The sequence below is a fragment of the Engystomops pustulosus genome, chromosome 2 (assembly GCF_040894005.1).
Source record: "Engystomops pustulosus chromosome 2, aEngPut4.maternal, whole genome shotgun sequence".
NCBI classification, from domain to species: domain Eukaryota; kingdom Metazoa; phylum Chordata; class Amphibia; order Anura; family Leptodactylidae; genus Engystomops; species Engystomops pustulosus.
The window spans coordinates 133,693,356-133,713,201 of record NC_092412.1 but is presented as its reverse complement, the minus strand read 5'-3'; the positions used below and the strand labels follow the sequence as shown (position 1 = coordinate 133,713,201).

The window sequence follows — 19,846 nt, the reverse complement described above, 5'->3', positions numbered from 1 at the left end:
CACTGTGAAATATGGTTGTGTGCCAATAGATAATATATTATAATATTATTTTGTCATACTTTAGTCAAAAGTTTAATGTCTAATTGTAACGGTCATAGCTACACCACATTATATCTCCAATACTTGTGGCTTTTGTGTTGTCTGTCAGTTCTTGGCTCTCATATGTCATTTGTGGCTGTATCATCTAACTTCCCTGAGCTGTTTTCTGCCTCTAGCCTATTGTCCTTTAAAGGGAGCCTGCAAACAAAGTTTCAACCTGAACAGACATGGAAAATTCATGGACTCCTAGTGCAGTGGTGGCTAACCTATGGCACTGGTGCCAGAGGTGGCACTCGGAGCCCTTTCTGTGGGCACTCAGGCCATCACCAGAGAGGACTCCAGGTATCTTCCTGCAGATCCAGACAGCCCAGGACTTGCTGTGCACAGAGCTATTATAAAGTGACCGTGCTACCTGTGACTACTGGAGGAATGGGAAGGTGTGGACAGATCTGGATTATCATTGTAGCTCCTGCTCTGGCCCTGACAATTCTTCCTGTTTATGGGACCCTGGAGCAAAGCTACAATGATCATCCAAATTTCTTCTATTTTCTGCTTTATTTGTGTCCTCAGGGTGCTGGTATCAATGAAAGCTGTGACAGAGCAGGGAATGTAAATCACTAATTACATTTCTGTGTTGGCACTTTGCGATAAGTAAGTGGGTCTTGGTTGTAGTTTGGGCACTCGGTCTCTAAAAGGTTCGCCATCACTGTCCTAGACTAATACTTGGTGTTACATGGGATATATCATGTGACTATTCCCGGTCTGCTTTCTGTTGTTTGTGTGGTTTTACAAGAAATTTCAATCTTTATGAGAGAAGTGTTACTTGTTGTAACTGTTGCACCTCTTGGCTTTATCTACCTATATTCTCATTTCTCTTTGTTTGAGCTCTTTTACCAAATTTTATAAAAATATTATTCTTTGTTTACATTTTTTGTCCGAACCCTTGTTTTGTGTTCAGAAGATCTTGTTGTACCACGCTTGAGCTACTGGTTACTTTGTGTTCTCCCACTGCTTGACCTTCTAGTGGCTCTGTGTTCGCTCGCTGTCTGACCCTCAAGTTGCTCCATGTTCTCCCACTGTCTGACCCTCTAGTTGTTCTGTGTTCTCCCACTTGACCTTCTAAATGCTCATTGTTTTTTCGATGACCCTGTAGATGCTCCATGTTCTCTGGCTGTCTGATCCTTCTGCTGCATCTGTGTGCTCCAGTTGTCTAATGCCACTGATGCTCCTGTGTGCTCCCACTTTCTGTCCCATCCGCTGCTTCTGTGTGCTCCTGCTGTCTGACCCCTCCGCTGCTTCTGTGTGCTCCTGCTGTCTGACCCCTCTGCTGCCTCTGTGTGCTCCTGCTGTCTGACTACTCTGCTGCTTATGTGTGCTCCTGCTGTCTGACTACTCTGCTGCTTATGTGTGCTCCTGCTGTCTGACTACTCTGCTGCTTATGTGTGCTCCTGCTGTCTGACCCCTCTGCTGCTTCTGTGTGCTCCCATTGTTTGACCCCTCTGCTGGTTCTGTGTGCTCCTGCTGTCTGACCCCTCTGCTGCTTCTGTGTGCTCCCGCTGTCTGACCCCTTTACTGCTTCTTTGTGCTCCTGCTGTCTGACCCCTCTGCTGCTTATGTGTGCTCCTGCTGTCTAACCCCTCTGCTGCTTCTGTGTGCTCCCATTGTTTGACCCCTCTGCTGGTTCTGTGTGCTCCTGCTGTCTGATCCTTTTGCTGCTTATGTGTGCTCCTGCTGTCTGACCCCTCTGTTGCTTCCGTGTGCTCCCATTGTTTGACCCCTCTGCTGGTTCTATGTGCTCCTGCTGTCTGACCCCTTTACTGCTTCTTTGTGCTCCTGCTGTCTGACCCCTCTGCTGCTTATGTGTGCTCCTGCTGTCTAACCCCTCTGCTGCTTCTGTGTGCTCCCATTGTTTGACCCCTCTGCTGGTTCTGTGTGCTCCTGCTGTCTGACCCTTTTGCTGCTTATGTGTGCTCCTGCTGTCTGACCCCTCTGTTGCTTCCGTGTGCTCCCATTGTTTGACCCCTCTGCTGGTTCTATGTGCTCCTGCTGTCTGACCCCTTTAGTGCTTCTGTGTGCTACTGCTGTCTGACCCCTCTGCTGCTTCTGTGTGCTACTGCTGTCTGACCCCTCTGCTGCCTCTGTGTGCTCCTGCAGTCTCACCCCTCTGCTGCCTCTGTGTGCTCCTGCAGTCTCACCCCTCTGCTGCCTCTGTGTGCTCCTGCAGTCTCACCCCTCTGCTGCCTCTGTGTGCTCCTGCAGTCTCACCCCTCTGCTGCCTCTGTGTGCTCCTGCTGTCTCACCCTTTTGCTGCTTATGTGTGCTCTTGCTGTCTCACCCCTCTGCTGCTTCTGTGTGCTCCCATTGTTTGACCCCTCTGCTGGTTCTGTGTTCTCCCGCTGTCTCACCCCTCTGCTGCCTCTGTGTGCTACTGCTGTCTCACCCCTCTGCTGCCTCTGTGTGCTACTGCTGTCTAACCACTCTGCTGCCTCTGTGAGCTCCTGCTGTCTGACCCTTTTGCTGCTTCTGTGTGCTCCTGCTGTCTGACCCCTTTACTGCTTCTGTGTGTTACTGCTGTCTGACCCCTTTACTGCTTCTGTGTGTTACTGCTGTCTGACCCCTCTGCTGCTTCTGTGTGCTCCTGCTGTCTGACCCCTCTGCTGCTTCTGTGTGCTCCCATTGTTTGAACCCTCTGCTGCTTCCGTGTGCTCCCATTGTTTGACCCCTCTGCTGGTTCTGTGTGCTCCCATTGTTTGACCCCTCTGCTGGTTCTGTGTGCTCCCATTGTTTGACCCCTCTGCTGGTTCTGTGTGCTACTGCTGTCTGACCACTCTGCTGCCTCTGTATGCTACTGCTGTCTGACCCCTCTGCTGCCTCTGTGTGCTCCTGCTGTCTGACCCTTTTGCTGCTTATGTGTGCTCCCGCTGTCTGACCCCTTTACTGCCTCTGTGTGCTACTGCTGTCTGACCCCTCTGCTGCTTCTGTGTGCTCCTTATATTTGTTGTGCATTTTATTTCTTTCTATCAATGCAGTCGTGGACTTTAATCTGATCTAGTTCTCTCGGGTATTTGTACACTTTGCCTTTCTACACTTCTGTTGTAAATGTATATGTCACAGCCATTTTCATCTGCCTTCTTGGAAATGTTCTTCTATTACTGAGCTTCTTGGAACGGTCTCTTCTCTGTATGAAGCCCTAACATCTCTGTTGTGTTTGCATATGTTGTCACTTCTTTGTGTGCCCTGGGCATATGGGCATATGATTGTTATTTGTGTAACTCTTTGCACATTCACAGCTTTCTTCTTCTGTATATGTGACTGTTCTTATTTCCCTGTCTTATTTTCCTTCTTTCTGCTATGGCCTCTGTGGTGCGTTCTGTCACGTGCTGTGACATACACAGCAACACAAGGTGTCCCTGTGTGATAAGGATGGAGCCGCTTCTAAGCAGTAGCATGCTTCCCTGAGGAACGTATACACTTGGTACTAGAATTTTCTTGCCTATATATGTGTGTATGCATATATTTGAAAAACAGCAGCACAGTCCATCCAAAAAGGAAGTGGGTGCTATCTGGAAACTCTCACCAACAGAGTATAGTGAATAAATGCAGAAAAACGGCAGCGCTCTGAAATGTGAAAAAATGCAATGTTTATTCCATCTCTAGAAATGTTTCAGCTGTGAACCCAGGCTTTTCAGATGAAACGTTGCTAGAGATGGAATAAACACTGCGTTTAATCACATCTCGGAGCGCTGCTGTTTTTCTACAATTATATAAATATATAATAAAGAATAGGAAAGCAGCACAGAGAATAATAACAGTGGGTGCAATGCCCCTGGGTTCGACTTAGCCCATCAATATACAAATAATAAATATTGGCTGCACTCCAAAATTGAGAATAATGTAAAGTCTATTTTAATCCAAAGTTTCAATGCAGAATTCAAAATGTTTAAGCTGCATTGTGTTTTTTTTTAATGTTTTTGGTTGCGTTTTTTTCTTATGCATTTTTGTTTATTACCATTAAACAGAATGTATAAAAATAGCAGCATCTTTTACAATGCAAAAACACAACGTGGGAATGAAACCTCAGGGTGCAGTCACATATGGCGTTTACATTGCGTTTAGAAATACACTGCAGATGTCTGGTGGCATGGCTCAGCCCAATCGCATATTAGTGTACCCTTGCATGAACTAACAATAATTTCCAATATTGTGCAACCTAGCTTGGGAGGCTTTTTCTACTTAAAAACTCTGCTTATACTTGTGTGTATGTATGAATATGTATGTATTGTGTTTTGTATGTGTAGATTTTTCTTTCTGTTGCTTTCTAGAAAAGCAATGTGACATTAACCCCTTAACAACTCGACCATTTTGAACCTTCCTGACACAACAGTTTTTTGGAAATCTGACATGTCACTATAAGTGGTCATAACTTTAACATATTTCCAGGTGATTTTGAGATTGTTTTTTTCGTTACACATTTTACTTCATGTTGGTTGAGAAATTTAACCCCTTTGGGCACCAGGACATCCTGGTGCTAAGGAGGTGTATGGAGAGAGCTCACAGGCTGAGCTCTGCATACACATCGGGTGTTGGCTATATAATACAGCTGACATCCGCCTGTTGCTGCTGCGGTCGGTGCTGGCACCGATTGCGGCAGTTAACCTGTTAAGTGCCGCGGTCGAATCCGACCCCGGCACCCAACTTACCATCTCATGGGCATCATCCCCATGTGACATCATCGGAGGCCAGCGATTGGTTGCCTTGGCAGCCTACAGTCTCATTAAGACTTGTTGGCTTGCCATATGTAATGATCTCTAATGGCCAACAGATGGCAGGATATTAGAGATCAGCAGTAAAATTGTTATACAGGCGGTCCCCTACTTAAGGACACCCGACTTACAGACAACCCATAGTTACAGACAGACCCCTCTGACCTCTGGTGAAGCTTTCTGAATGCTTTACTATAGTCCCAGACTGCAATAATCAGCTGTAGAGTTTCTGTAATGAAGATTTATTGATAATCCTTGTTCCATTACAGCAAAAAATGTTTAACCTCCAATTTTCACTAGGGCCATTTTTTTTTTTTGTCTGGCTCTACAATTATAAAGTATACAGTTTCGACTTACATACAAATTCAACTTATGAACAAACCTCCAGACCCTATCTTGTACGTAACCCGGGGACTGCCTGTATACTGCAATACATTAGTGTTGTAATATACAGTATGAGCATTAAGACCCTGCAGGGTCTGAAATAATGGTAAACTAAAAAATTATTTTTTTTAAATATTAAAGTAAAAGTTGAAATCACCCAATGTAAAAGAATTAAACGTTTAAATGTCAAAATTTGTCAAAATGGAAAATATTTTATATGTACAAAATATTTAAATGTTTAAAATCTATTAAAACCTAATAAAAACTATATAAATTTAATATGCCTGTGATACCGCTGTCATTTGCAGCACAGAATTAAATTTGTAAAAACAGAGCCCACAAGAAAACGTACTAAAAAGTACAATTTGTCCCGCAAAATAACAAGCTCTCACAGATCCCTGTAAATGTGAAAATAAAAAAGTTATTGCTTTTGGAATGAGGGGAGTGAAAAACAGAAACGCAAAAAAACGACAAAGGGATGAGTCCTGTAAGGGTTAAACAATATGTTTAGTATTTATTTATGTGAAAAAAAAAATAAAATTTGACAAATTTGAAAAGAATTATGTTTTCAAAATTTTCTACTTCTGCACCTACACTATGGGGCAGATTTACTTACCCGGCCTATTCGCGATCCAGCGGCACGTTCTCTGAACAGGATTCGGGTCCGGACGGGATTTATGAAGGTAGTAACTCCGCCGTCCACCAGGTGGCGCTGCTGCACTGAAAATCATCTGAACGCGCCGGAATACACCGAGCTGGACCAGGTGAAGGTAAGCGCTTCCCAAGTGACACATTTTCGGTTTTTAAATGCAGCGGTTTTTCCGAATATGTCAGGTTTTCGTTCGGCCACGTCCCCCGATTTCCGTCGCGTGCATGCCAGCGCCGATGCGCCACAATCCGATCGCGTGCGACAAAATCCCGGGGCAATTCAGGCACAATCGGCGCAAATCGGAAATATTCGGGTAACACGTCGGGAAAACGCGAATCGGGCCCTTAGTAAATGAACCCCAATGGGTTAAAAAGGAAAATGCATTTTACAATGTTTAGTGTAATTCCTCCTGAGTATGCCAGTACCCATTTTGTCACTGTACCCTGCTGTATGGGCACAGTTTTTGGAGGACAAATAAGGCTGAAAAACGTTTCATGTGTCAGGATGCATTTGGAGAGCCCTAGTGGTACCAAAACAGAGGGGAACTAGTGACACCATTTTGGAAATTACACCCCTTGGAGAGTTTAGCAAGGTGTAATATGTGTATTTGCCCCGTAATGGTGGTTAATTCAATTAGGCCCCAAAAAGGAAAAAGGTGAAAAAGTCACTTTACCCCTCATTTTTGTAAGGCAAAACCTATAAAAATTAAAACCAACATGTGAGCCTAGTTTGCAAACTACATTCCTCAAGGAAATAATCAAGGGGTATAGGGAGCAATGTGACCTAACAGTTGTTAACCCCTTCCCGACATGTGACGTAATAGTACGTCACATGTCGGGTCCCGGTACATGGAGAGGGCTCGTGGGCCGAGCCCTCTCCATAGCCGGTAAGTATTTGCTGCATATTTACCGCTGATCGCGTGGATCTCCGCTCCCCGTGACGTCATCGGGGAGCGGCGATCCGTCGTCATGGCAATTTCTGGTCTCACGAAGACCCGAAGCTACTTCGGGTTAACCCATTCATTACAATGTGCTGTCAGCACATTCCTAAAAATGATAACATTGTAAACGTAATCAAAATCCGCAAAAAATTACACCACCCTCAGCTCCGTACACCAAAGTATGAAAAAGTTATTAACACCAGAAGATGGCAAAATCACCCAAAAAAATTTTGTACAGGAGGTTTTAATTTTTTTAAATGTATGAAAACATTATAAAACCTATACAAATTTGGTATCCCCGTAATCGCACCAACCCAAAGAATAAAGTAGACGCGTCATTTGGGGTGCACAGTGAAATCTGTAAAATCCAAGCCGACAAGAATATGGCACAAATGTTTTTTTTTTTACCAATTTCACTGCATTTGGAATTTTTTTCCCCGCCTCCCAGTACACGGCATGGAATATTAAATACCACCATTTTGAAGTGTAATTTGTTACGCAGAAAATAAGTCGTCACACAGCTCTGTACATGGAAAAATAAAAATGGAGTGAAAAATGAAAACGCCAAATCGAAAAAGGGCCGCGGCGGGAAGGGGTTAAAATAATTCCTTTTACCAAAATGAATTCACAACAAAAGGTTGGATGTGAATTGTGAATGTGTTGCGTATAATGTTATGGAATATACCAGGGGACCAACTAAAATGTTATCACTCTGGAGTTCTCGCAGGTGTCCTAGTAGTATATAATGTGCTTTCTAGCCCCCCCCTTTTGGTACAGACTCTTTCCTATAGAATCAGCGGAATTCACCCAGAAAATGTTGTCCTGGCAAAACACGGGGGACATCTAAACCAGAGGTACTGGGGCCCTGTCCTACTTGTCCAATATTAGTGCCTTAATCACCACCGCTTGAAAATGGAGAAATGATAAGACAGGACCTGCCAGTAAGAGTTGTACAGTGCCATCTGTACAATGTTATCCATAGGGTGCTGTACGACTTCAGCACCTGATCTGACAGATAAACTCCACCCATGTATTTAGAGTAAGCCAGGATGTTGTCTGGCTTGGTGGTACCTCGTACAAGGGGTGATAGTGCTGGAGTCCCCATGGATTGTGGTCAGAACCATAACCTCCCTTTTGTCCTTATAATTGACCAACACCATGTTCTGATTGCTGGTGCATTGATGTCCCCCCTTTCTAAGTGGCTGCCTAGCAAGGGATCCAGGGAGACCTCTCTGGTGTGATTGGAATAGTGGAATGCAGGGATAAAAGTTATCCACATTACCCAGTATTTAACCCTTTAACCCTGCAATTATTTTTAGCATTGCCATTCGTTGCTCCTATTAACCCCTGTGATGCTCATTGTGACAAATATTGCTTCTATTGGCTGGTCTGGATCGACCAGCTGCACATAGTATGATGTTTTCTTGCTTAGATTATACAGTCATACCACATTTTCTCAGTTTTGGAGGATGATACTTGGGTGTCAGGGAATCATCTGCTTCAGTAATGTTCAAACAAATTCTGTGAATTTTCTAAAACAATTACTATATAAATACTATTCTATATTTCACTGCAGTTATTACTGTTACTGCTTAACAGTAATAATACCATATATAACTGCGAGTATAAGCCAACCAGAGTATATGCTGAGGTACCTAATTTTAACACAAATAACTGGGAAAACCTATTGACCCGAGTATAAGCCTAAGGGGAGAAATGCATTGGTCACAGCCTCCAGCCAGTATATAGCCCCCTAACCCCTAGTATATAGAGAGCCGGCCCTCTGACCCCTAGTATATAGCGAGCCAGCCCCCTGACCTCTAGTAGTATATAGCCAGCTAGCCCCCTGACCCCCTAGTGTATGGCCAGCCAGCCCCCTGACCCCCTAGTGTATGGCCAGCCAGCCCCCTGACCCCCTAGTGTATGGCCAGCCAGCCCCCTGACCCCCTAGTGTATGGCCAGCCAGCCCCCTGACCCCCGAGTGTATGGCCAGCCAGCCCCCTGACCCCCGAGTATATGGCGGCGAACCTATGGCACACGCCATGGGGGTAGTGTCCCTCACTGGGTGGGGGGTAGTGTCCCTCACTGGGTGGGGGGTAGTGTCCCTCACTGGGTGGGGGGTAGTGTCCCTCACTGGGTGGGGGGTAGTGTCCCTCACTGGGTGGGGGGTAGTGTCCCTCACTGGGTGGGGGGTAGTGTCCCTCACTGGGTGGGGGGTAGTGTCCCTCACTGGGTGGGGGGTAGTGTCCCTCACTGGGTGGGGGGTAGTATTCTCCGCTGTATTTGCTCCTGGTTTGTGATATAATTGGTGATGTTGGACTTTCTTTAGTGGTCTGTTTATTATCAGTATGGTGGTATTTATCTTGTTGTACTGGTAATTGTCATCATGTAGCAGTATTATATGTCCCTTATAGAGTGGTATGGTGTTAGGCTAAATAGACGTGTTGGCACTTTGCGATGATTACATGGACTTTGGTTTGGAGTTTGGGCACTCGGTCTCTAAAAGGTTTGCCATCACTGCCCTAGTATATAGCCAGCCCCCTGACCCCCTAGTGTATGGCCAGCCAGCCCCCTGACCCTCTAGTGTATGGCCAGCCAGCCCCCTGACCCCCTAGTGTATGGCCAGCCAGCCCCCTGACCCCCTAGTGTATGGCCAGCCAGCCCCCTGACCCCCGAGTATATGGCGGCGAACCTATGGCACACGCCATGGGGGTAGTGTCCCTCACTGGGTGGGGGGTAGTGTCCCTCACTGGGTGGGGGGTAGTGTCCCTCACTGGGTGGGGCGTAGTGTCCCTCACTGGGTGGGGCGTAGTGTCCCTCACTGGGTGGGGCGTAGTGTCCCTCACTGGGTGGGGCGTAGTGTCCCTCACTGGGTGGGGCGTAGTGTCCCTCACTGGGTGGGGCGTAGTGTCCCTCACTGGGTGGGGCGTAGTGTCCCTCACTGGGTGGGGCGTAGTGTCCCTCACTGGGTGGGGGGTAGTGTCCCTCACTGGGTGGGGGGTAGTGTCCCTCACTGGGTGGGGGGTAGTATTCTCCGCTGTATTTGCTCCTGGTTTGTGATATAATTGGTGATGTTGGACTTTCTTTAGTGGTCTGTTTATTATCAGTATGGTGGTATTTATCTTGTTGTACTGGTAATTGTCATCATGTAGCAGTATTATATGTCCCTTATAGAGTGGTATGGTGTTAGGCTAAATAGACGTGTTGGCACTTTGCGATGATTACATGGACTTTGGTTTGGAGTTTGGGCACTCGGTCTCTAAAAGGTTTGCCATCACTGCCCTAGTATATAGCCAGCCCCCTGACCCCCTAGTATATAGCTAACCAGCCCACTGACCCATAGTATATAGACAGCCAGCCCGCCCGCCCATTCCCCTTAGTATATAGCTAACCAGCCAGCCCATGCCCCCCAGTATATAGCCGAGTATAAGTCAAGTGTTTTGTGCTGAAAAACTTGGCTTATACTTATTATTAGTATATCTGATCATTTTAATACTAATATTAATGACATACTTGTATATGAAGAAAGAGTATCCATATTATGGTTGGATTATATGTTTATAGGGGAGCTATGAGGGCTTGGGGTTCTGCCAACAACTGTGTTATATGTTACTATCCCATGGAAAACATTTATCCTGCAGATATACATCAGATTGTTTGAGGTCTCGCCTCAATAACGGTTATTCTCGCGCACACACAAGTACAAGAGTAAGAAAATGGCTGCAAAAAATATCCACAGAACAATACAAACATCCCCAGATCAGACTCGGGAGCCCCCCCCCCAGCTAAGATACCTTTTATTACTTGTCACACAAGGCTGGACATTTTAGCCAAGAAATGCTTCAGGTCTTGGGTTATTTTATGCCACATATAAACATGTTTATGTAATCCCCGTTTTGTTAGTGAATGAGATTTTTATTGGAAGCAGATATTCATGTCATGTTTCCTTCCAGATCCTTTTTAGAACGTGGAGAAAAAAAACATGCCATATTTCAGGCTCTGCCTAAAAGTCTCAGTTTTCATTACATTGTTGTGCCAGTCACAGTGCATGGATAATAATAAAAAGCAGAGCATTATTTGCTGTTCTCAGACAACTTTTTATATGTCTGTTGTGACCATCCCTCCCCCATAGCCTTATGACTAATCAACACCCAAAACCTGAAGCTGAGACTTGCCAGTGATGACGCCATCATACCAGATAGCTGTGTCATGAGATGGAGTGTACATTGTACAGAAATCCTTGGAAACTCAATAGCTCACAAGTGCATGTGATAGATGATTGGGAAGAGCTGAGGACTGTACTGGACTTGCATTTCTTGCTTTCCCCAGCAGAGTGCACTGTTGTACTTGACAGCTTTATAATAAAGTGTCAGTTATTTATAAATACATGAAAGTGAATCAATTTACTGTAATAGATCCCATAGCCGTCAATGGAGAGCTTAAAGGGGTATGCCACGGGACAGGAGGGATGCATATACATGGGACTATATTGGAAGGATTCAGAGAGTCTCTTATATTTAGCACTGTATGTTGGGCAGGTGGTTGTTTTGCTTGTTAGTGCATTTAAATGGATTGTCTTGCATTTGAAAAACTTGTCTGCTTCTTTCCTTAAAGGACACCTGTCATCAGGTCTGTGTCAATTGTCCTGTCACTACTACCTGTTAGAGCAGCTCACAAGGATCCCATCCCAGCCTTTATCTAGTTATTTCATACATCATTCATTGTAAAATCATCTATTTTTTATCATGTAAATGAGGCTGGTCACATGGTCAGAGGCAGTGATGTCACCCCTGTCACCCCTCCCCTCTCCTCCCCCTGCTCATGTCTGTGTATAATGTATAGTAAAGCATTGCTAGTGTGTGTGCTGCATCTGCTGACATGCTGCATCCTCCTAATACACAGGTGAGAGACACAGACATGAGCTACACATGAATCTGACATGTTCTGCTGTAACATGGCTGCCTGGAGCTGCTGTATCTCTCCTAAACACACACACATGCGGAGCGTGGCCACCAGCACCAGGAAACACCAGCACCAGGAAGCACCAGCCTCACATCATTACACAGGCTGTTAGTCATGCACTGGGGGTGTGGCTGTACCTCCCACTCATGAATAGAGTGGACAGCTTGAATATGCTAATGATTCATTGGACATTTCACAGGTCATTTGCATACAGCTTTAGGACCTCATTGCTTAGGTTTACAGGCATGTAGAGGGACAATGAAGGGATAGAGGCAATGCTCTCTAATGGCAGTTTATGAAAATATATTTAGTTTAGGGGGGTTATTTTGCATGACGGGTTCTCTTTAAGCAGGTAATACATGCTATTGCAGCACGGTTACATTACATTTTCTACAGAACAAACAGTAGCCAGGTGTGCCGCTGCTTGTGAAGAAAGCATCCATGCCAAATGCCAGAAGGAACCTTTTAAGCGAGGAGAGTGTGTTTATTACTTGGGGCTGTGTGTTGGAGGAGAGAGATTTTTTTTTTTTTTTTTTTTATACATGGAGGTGACTGGATGATGACTTACATGGAGACAATCGGGACATGGCAGGTTATACTGATATAGGGGGGATGTATCACACACTGGTACACCAGTAAAGTAAGTAACACATCCAGTATGACCAGTGTTGTGATGAGACCCTTCACTGGGGTAATGTGCAGTGATTGCATTTACACACATCATTACTATGGAACAAAGCAGGACAGTCTGTTACATCATCACTGGGAGCAGAGCATAAGAGGCAGGAGGAGTTACTGGGAAATGAGGGATCATGGCAGCTGTAAATATCAAGTGTCTGTCATCTTGGATATAACTCTTCCTACTTTAGAAATTCCATACTATTTTGTAAATCATAAAAACAAACTATTTAACCGGTTCGCGACCGCCCGCCTGTATTCACGGCGGCGGTCGCGTTCTGATGCATGGCGAGGGCTCGCGGGCCGAGCCCTCTCCATAGCCTGTAAGTCTCTGCTGCATATTGCAGCGAAGGCTTACCGGTAACACCCGCGATCGGTGCCGGCGGCTTCAAACAGATGGCGGCGCATGGGCGCCGTCATCTTTCCGGGGATCGCCGCTTCCCGTGACGTCATCGGGGAGCAGCGATCCGTTGCCATGGTAGCTTCGGGTCTCACGAAGACCCGAAGCTACTTCGGGTTAACCCATTCAGCTATCAGCACATTGTAATGTATGAGGAGTAAAATCCCCATATACTGCCATACTGTAGTATGGCAGTTTATGGTAGGATCGATCAGACAACCTAGGGTTAAAGTACCCTAGGGAGTCTGAAAAATAGTAAAAATAAAAATTAAAAAAAAGTAAAAAAAAAATTATAATAAAAAAACCTAAAAATTCAAAAAACCCCCCTTTCCCTAGAACTGATATAAATAAACAGTAAAAATCATAAACACATTAGGTATCGCCGCGTCCGAAAATGCCCGATCTATCAAAATATAATAACGGTTTTTCACTGCGTTTAACCCCGTAACGGAAAATCGCGTCCAAAGTCAATACTGGCACTTTTTTTGCCAAAATTCTATAAAAAGTGATCAAAAGGTCGTACAGTCCTAAAAATAATATCATCAAAACATCATCAAAAGTCGCAAAAGATGACACCACCCTCAAGTCCATACACCAAAGTATGAAAAAGTTATAAGCACAAGAAGACGGCAAAATTAAAAAAAAAAATTTTGTTCATGAGGTTTTAATTTTTGTAAATGTATGAAAACATTATAAAACTTATACAAATTTGGTATCCCTGTAATCGTACTGACCCAAAGAATAAATTAGATGCGTCATTTGTGGCGTTTTCATTTTCATTCCATTTTCACTGCATTTGGAATTTTTTTCCTGCTTCCCAGTACACGGCATGGAATATTAAATACCACCATTTTGAAGTGTAATTTGTTACGCAAAAAACGAGCCGTCACATAGCTTTTTACATGTAAAAATAAAAAAGTTATAGATTTTTGAAGGTGGGGAGTGAAAAATGGAAATGAAAAACCGGTTAAGCTTCATATTTTGACATAGAGTTTTGTTGTATTCATTTATTTATAAGATAATGGTTTTTTGTATCAGACTTTCTTTCCTGGAAAAACCCATTTAAGGCTACATTCACACGATGTATGCCCGCCGTACTGCAGTACGCAGGCATACATTGGCGCTGCAGAGAGGAGCAGGGGATGAGCGCAGCTCACCCGCGCCCCTCTCCATAGGAATATACAGCGCACGGCGCCATATTCCCGGTAAGGATAGGACATGTCCTATCCTTCTACGGGCTTTGGAGCTGTATGGTGCCGCATGTGTACTGAACCGTACCGCTCCCATACAGGGCCGTGAGCCCATAGAAGTGTATGGGGGACGTATATACGCCATATAGGCGCCCGCCATACGTTTGTTTGAATGTAGCCTAAGGCAGTGTTTTTATAGACAATGTTTACAGATACTCTTCTAGACAGTAAAAATCACTTACTTTTTTGAGTTCTTCACCTAACAGTTTGTAGGTTGCGCAGCCATAATTCTCCCTACTGGCTCTCCTGTCTGGATATTTCTTGCGTTTATTGCTTTTTGCTGTGTGACTAAAGGAGAGAGATAAAAATGACGACCAAAAGCAAAGCCATAGGCTGCTGTCCTTACTGTGCCGACCCTGGCGCTTATTCCTATGACAGATTATAACACAGCACAACAGTCATATACTTGTGATGATTTAGGGGAGAAGATTATTTTAATTTTTTAGGGTTTTGTGTGGCAGATGTGTGCCTGAGTCCTATCATCATGGCCTTAATCTGTGAAATCAGACCAGCAGGAATTTTGAAGTAAGTGTGTGCAGATTTAGAAGTGTAGGATTCACGCTGAGGGTATGTGTCATGGATGAACAGAAGAAATCGTTCTGTGACGTTATTCAAATGGAAGGTATTGATAAAGGCTAGGTTGCATTTTGCCACTTTGTCAGATTTTGAGACTTTGTTTTAAAGTTTATTTTCGCACCATAAGAGACATTTTGCTTTTCTGAGCTGGGAGGTCATAGGATCCTATTAATTATTGGTTACTGTATATATACATAGTTATACAATGATGGAACTGACTCCAGGACTTCAATATATAAATAAATCAAATACAAAGACACAGATTAATTTCCCACAAAACTATATATCAATCTTCTCCGCTTAGAAGGTGCTGTGTTTTCATGGTCACAGGTTCTAGCCATGTAAATACAGTATTTGCAGTAAGCTCTCTCTAGTAATAGCTGCCTTATTTACTTCTATGGTTATTATGGAAACTCGTGTAACGGAAGCTTATCTATTCACCTTCTGTTTCCCATTAACTTCATTGTATCTTAAAGGAAACCTACCATTTCAAATGGTAGGTATAAGCTGTAAGTACCGAGCACCAGCTCAGGGTGAGCTGGTGCCGGTGCTTACTTTCGTTAGTGTTATTAACCGCTGTATCGCGGTTTTAACACTTTTTAAAGTTTATAGCAGAAGCTGCTTCGGCGCTGTGCGCCTACATAGGAAATGCCGGAGACGTTGACGTCAGGCATATAAACCCCCTAAACGAAATATATCTTACTTTTGTACCATTGAATTTTACAAACTTTAGCGTTTTACACATGCTTAAAACTGAAACAAAAACGCCACGTGTGGCATCACCCTTAGATTTCCGTTTATTATTGTATTAATGATGGCATATAACAATGGAGGTCCAAACACAGATGTGTACTAGGCCTTTTGTTTTCAATAAAGTAAAACGTATTGTAAAAAATGTCTAGTTTTATGTGTAGATTCATATTTTTGTCTGCACAGTAGCAGGAAACACTGTGCCCCCAGTGTACATGAGTATGTAACAGCAATGTCCGTCTAGAGTCTCTAGACAAGAAATATATATTTATTTTTTGGAAAATATCTTTGTGGTTTCCCCCAATTGTGCTGTAATCCACTTGTCCTGTCTGTCAGTGTATATAGATAACATGAAGGTCAGTGTGCAGATGTTCTAAATGTTTGTACAAGTCATCCCACTATATAGTACATTAAACTAATACCAGCACGTGTTTGACTATCTGTTATTCAGCTGGTAGCAGGAATATTCTGAACTCTGGGGTATCACAGAGACTACCATCCAAAATGTTTCAACCAATTGGAAACGTATATGTTATTGATCTAGAAGATACAATCCGTAAGTGACGAGGGGCTTATAAAGTTTATACCTGTGTGTACTGGGGCAGTAAAGTATACCTGGCTATATGTAATGTTTTTATAGTGTTCATATCAGAAAAGCGAGTGCATTGTGTGAATAGAGGGCAGAAGGGTGGTTAATGTATAGTATGTTTCTGCTTCCTGAAGGTGTTCAGGCTTTAATATGCTTTGCAGTACTGTGTGATGACAGATGTATATGTGGCACTCACTGTGTCCTTGTGTGGAATTTCAGCTTTTGATAAGCTGGACAGAGGATGATGACCTAGCTTTTCCTCTCCCTCCCCCGCACTTCTTTATGGAGTAGTGTCAGTGTTCATTCTTGCCTCCTTACATGACTGGAGGCAGTTTGAGTTTGGATGGATGAAGAGGGAGGGCTAAGGTGGGCTTTCATGGTATGTTCCAGCTGGGGAAGAGGCGGTTGCATACCTGAGGATGATGTGGAGTTCAGGTGGCCGCAGGCTGGAACAGCTTCCTGACTTGGAAAATACACCTCACAGAGGGAGAACACCTATCTCCTGCTTGGCTAGGATTGGCCCTTCTGCGCCCTAATTTCAGATCTCGCGTGGGGGCTCCGGGCAGGATGTGGGAGGAGCTGTGCATAGAAGAGTTGCCACTGCCGGATCCTTTGGTGACTGCCCCCCTAAATGAAGGAAAGGTGCAGGAAACGTCTATCATGTGGTCAGATTGGGGGCCACCACAGTCCAGTTCGCAGCTGGTGTGCCTGATGTGCTGCATGGGTTAGTATAACTTCTGCAGAATTGGGTGGGTGTATTCAATGTGCACGGCGTGCTGCCTGTTTCACTTCCCCTGCATCTCAGTATATTTAGCAATAATCCGTTTGCTGGGTTCTCAGGATGAAGCAATGTGTGCATGTGTCATATGCAATGAGCTGACAAGTTAAACCTACCCTGTCTTTGTGAAATATTGTGCTAGCTTTCAATGTGTCTCGCTTGTCATATGCTTTCTCCACACCCCCCAACCCATAAAAATCTCTCATCTGTGTCCTGTCTCCAAACTGTGTCTTTGGATTATTGTGACCGCCTGTTAATCCTGGCAGAGAATGGGCTGCTCTAGGAGGTTTGCTGGATTAGGATAATCTCTTGCCTGTGGCGGGAGGGAAAGTGTCCGTCCAGAGTAAGAGGTCACCGCACCTGTCATTGTTTTAGTTTTTTCCTTGTAACGTTAACTTTCTACTTAGCAATTTTTTATTTCTTGCAGATGAACGAGACCGAGTACAAAAGAAAACATTTACCAAATGGGTCAACAAACATCTCATTAAGGTATCCCCACTTCATCAGATTGTGTATTGGATAGATATTATGTCATATTATTAGAACTACAGTGTAGTTCTTTTCTCTTCATTGCAGTCTTCCTTGCTTTTCCTTTTTATATTTTTAAAAACTCATATCCAAATTATTGAGTTAATTTGGGATTTTTTCAATGAGCACCTCTAGCTCATTAGCTTATAGAATATAAGTTTATATTTCATCAAAGACAATACTCTATCAAGTAATAAAAAATGTTATAGAAAGTGCAGAAGACGGTAGACAAGTTGCTTGTATGACTGCAAGCACAGGTCAGTGTTGGAATCACACACATTCAGACAGCTGCTAAACTCCCTTTAAGGCATAATTCTAGTACTGGTGCCAGAATGTATGTAGTTTTATTTTATTTATTTTTTTATTTAATGTGCCTTGGAAACTCCACATATGGTTATCATGCAAACTTGTTCACTTAGAGGCTGAAGCATGTATGGAAAAAAGGCCACATTATTTGCATATCAGTCATATATCCTCTGTTTATAAACTGTAAAGACATTTCTGATGAGAATTATCCTTTTCTTATTTGTAGCATCTACTTTTTGATCTACTTTTTCTTTTTGTCTGTTGGTTTAGTGATAACAGCCAATTATTGTGTCTATAGGTTCGCAAGCACATCAATGATCTTTATGAAGACTTACGGGATGGCCACAACCTTATCTCCCTTCTGGAAGTCTTGTCTGGTGTCAGACTTGTAAGTATAAGTTATTTCCTACTTCTTTTTGTTCCTCTATCAAATGCTTTCTTTTCCTCACCATTTCATTGCCGTGTCCATCAGAACAAGGATCCTGAGGCTCCTCGGGGCCTGCGACGTATGCCATCCCGTCGACTGTTGATGAGGGAAGAGTCTGAAGACAACCCTGATGATGCTGTATGTCACTAGGGCAGTCACTGTGTCAGATAACTCAGTTTGAGGATGATAACCAGCACTGGGTGATCTGCTCACAAGCACAACACTGGATGATGGGAGGTGGATGTGTGCTGTTTGGTTTTGCGATGGCATGAGGAATTTTAAAAAAAGGGAATAGGATAGTTTTTTCACAATACCTCCTTCATTAACTCATTACACCGGGATAAATGCAATGGCTGCCGGCCTTGTGCTGGAGGAGGCCACAGATGTGTGGTTTTCTATAACTCTCCACTTTAATCACACTCTACTACTACCACTACCTGCATTCCAACTTTTCTGAAATCTAACCCATCAAAGAAATCCTTCCAGCATCTCCTAGTTTTTTCTTCACAACTCAATTCCGTCTCCTGATTTCTAAATATGTCTTGTCTGTTCTCTTACAAACTTGTCTTCTAACAGCGTTTGACTATATTTCACGCTTTTCATGAGTGCGCAGTGGTTTTCACTTCCTGGTTGGAATCTTTAGTTTTCAAAGCAAATTTCTCATTGCCTTACAGCCAAGGGAAAAGGGGCGAATGCGTTTTCATCGGCTGCAAAACGTGCAGATTGCGCTGGACTTCCTCAAACAACGTCAGGTAAAGCATGTGACGGAATAAAATGCTAACTTTTATTTGCTTTATCAAATAAATGTTAGATGGATGAAAAAAAGCTAATACTCACATTTAGGATTTATGTTTAGGTGAAATTGGTTAATATCCGGAATGATGACATCACTGATGGCAACCCAAAACTAACCCTTGGATTGATATGGACAATAATCCTGCATTTTCAGGTAAGGTCACATCTTATTTTCTGTATGATATGCTATAAATGTCAAGAAATGACATTTGGGCCATGACTCCGATTTATGTGAATAATAGCCATGCTGCAGTTCTCCGGGTCAATTGGTATATAGTGAATTAAAGGGGTTTTCCCATGAAAAGGAAATTCTCATATTTTAATCCCCTAGTGATGTTAACACAATAAAGATCATTTTTCACCCTTTACTTCACAATTTTACTCAGTATTATTGCTAATCCAAGCACTCCTTTGTATTGATGTCAATTGAAATTTTGAGTGTTTCAAATGAAATTAACAAATTATGACAAATGGCTAATATGCAAATATGAAGATAACGAGAAAGCTAATGTACACAGAGTGGCCAAATTTTAAAAGCCAAGAGCATAACGTAGCCATGAGACAGGGTATTTTTACTGTAAACATACATCTTACGCAAAGTTCAATGCACACAGTTGATATTTTATTGGACTGTGCCACCCTACATTCACATGCGCATATGGGGTACGTATGTACAGCCGCAAACACGCCCCCCATAGACGGCAATGGCTGCACAGAGCGATACGTTGCCGCACGTACTACTCCGTACATGGGGAAAAGATAGGACATGTCTTTCCCCATGTGCACGGCCCGTACATCATGCATTTCTAAGGAGAAGGGAGGGTCACCCCTACTCCCCACAGTGGCGCCAGACATATGGGCACCTGGCTATGGCCCGACGGGCATACGTTTATTTGAATGTAGCCTAAGGTGTAGAGCACGTCTTCTAAACTATAGCATGTAAACTTATATGCTATAGTTTATTAAGATCGGATGCCAAAGAGATGAAAATCAGCTATGTTGCTTTACATTTGTTTTACATTGGGATAGTTT

At 43.5% G+C, this 19,846-nt stretch overlaps 1 protein-coding gene and 1 long non-coding RNA gene across 17 annotated transcripts in view; one reads left to right on the top strand and one right to left on the bottom strand.

Moving 5' to 3' along the window:
* LOC140118516 (uncharacterized) overlaps nucleotides 1-16,525 on the bottom strand; it is a 77,612-nt gene extending 61,087 nt beyond the window's left edge. For all 3 annotated transcript variants that reach the window (XR_011853208.1, XR_011853206.1, XR_011853207.1), the window contains exons 1-2: nucleotides 16,394-16,525; nucleotides 14,248-14,353 (exon numbers count right to left, since the gene is read on the bottom strand). This is a non-coding gene — a long non-coding RNA (uncharacterized lncRNA). The remainder of the gene's footprint in view (nucleotides 1-14,247; nucleotides 14,354-16,393) is intronic.
* The window catches only part of MACF1 (microtubule actin crosslinking factor 1), a 209,448-nt gene that overhangs the window by 75,045 nt on the left and 114,557 nt on the right, over nucleotides 1-19,846 (top strand). For 9 of the 14 annotated variants that reach the window (XM_072136538.1, XM_072136545.1, XM_072136544.1 and 6 more), the window contains exons 3-6: nucleotides 17,186-17,247; nucleotides 17,891-17,980; nucleotides 18,694-18,771; nucleotides 18,876-18,968. In XM_072136538.1, the coding sequence (XP_071992639.1) occupies nucleotides 17,186-17,247; nucleotides 17,891-17,980; nucleotides 18,694-18,771; nucleotides 18,876-18,968 (323 nt within the window). Of the gene's footprint in view, nucleotides 1-16,503; nucleotides 16,705-17,185; nucleotides 17,248-17,890; nucleotides 17,981-18,064; nucleotides 18,158-18,693; nucleotides 18,772-18,875; nucleotides 18,969-19,846 lie in introns of those variants that run through there. The other 5 variants (XM_072136543.1, XM_072136536.1, XM_072136519.1 and 2 more) reach the window with 2 other exon arrangements.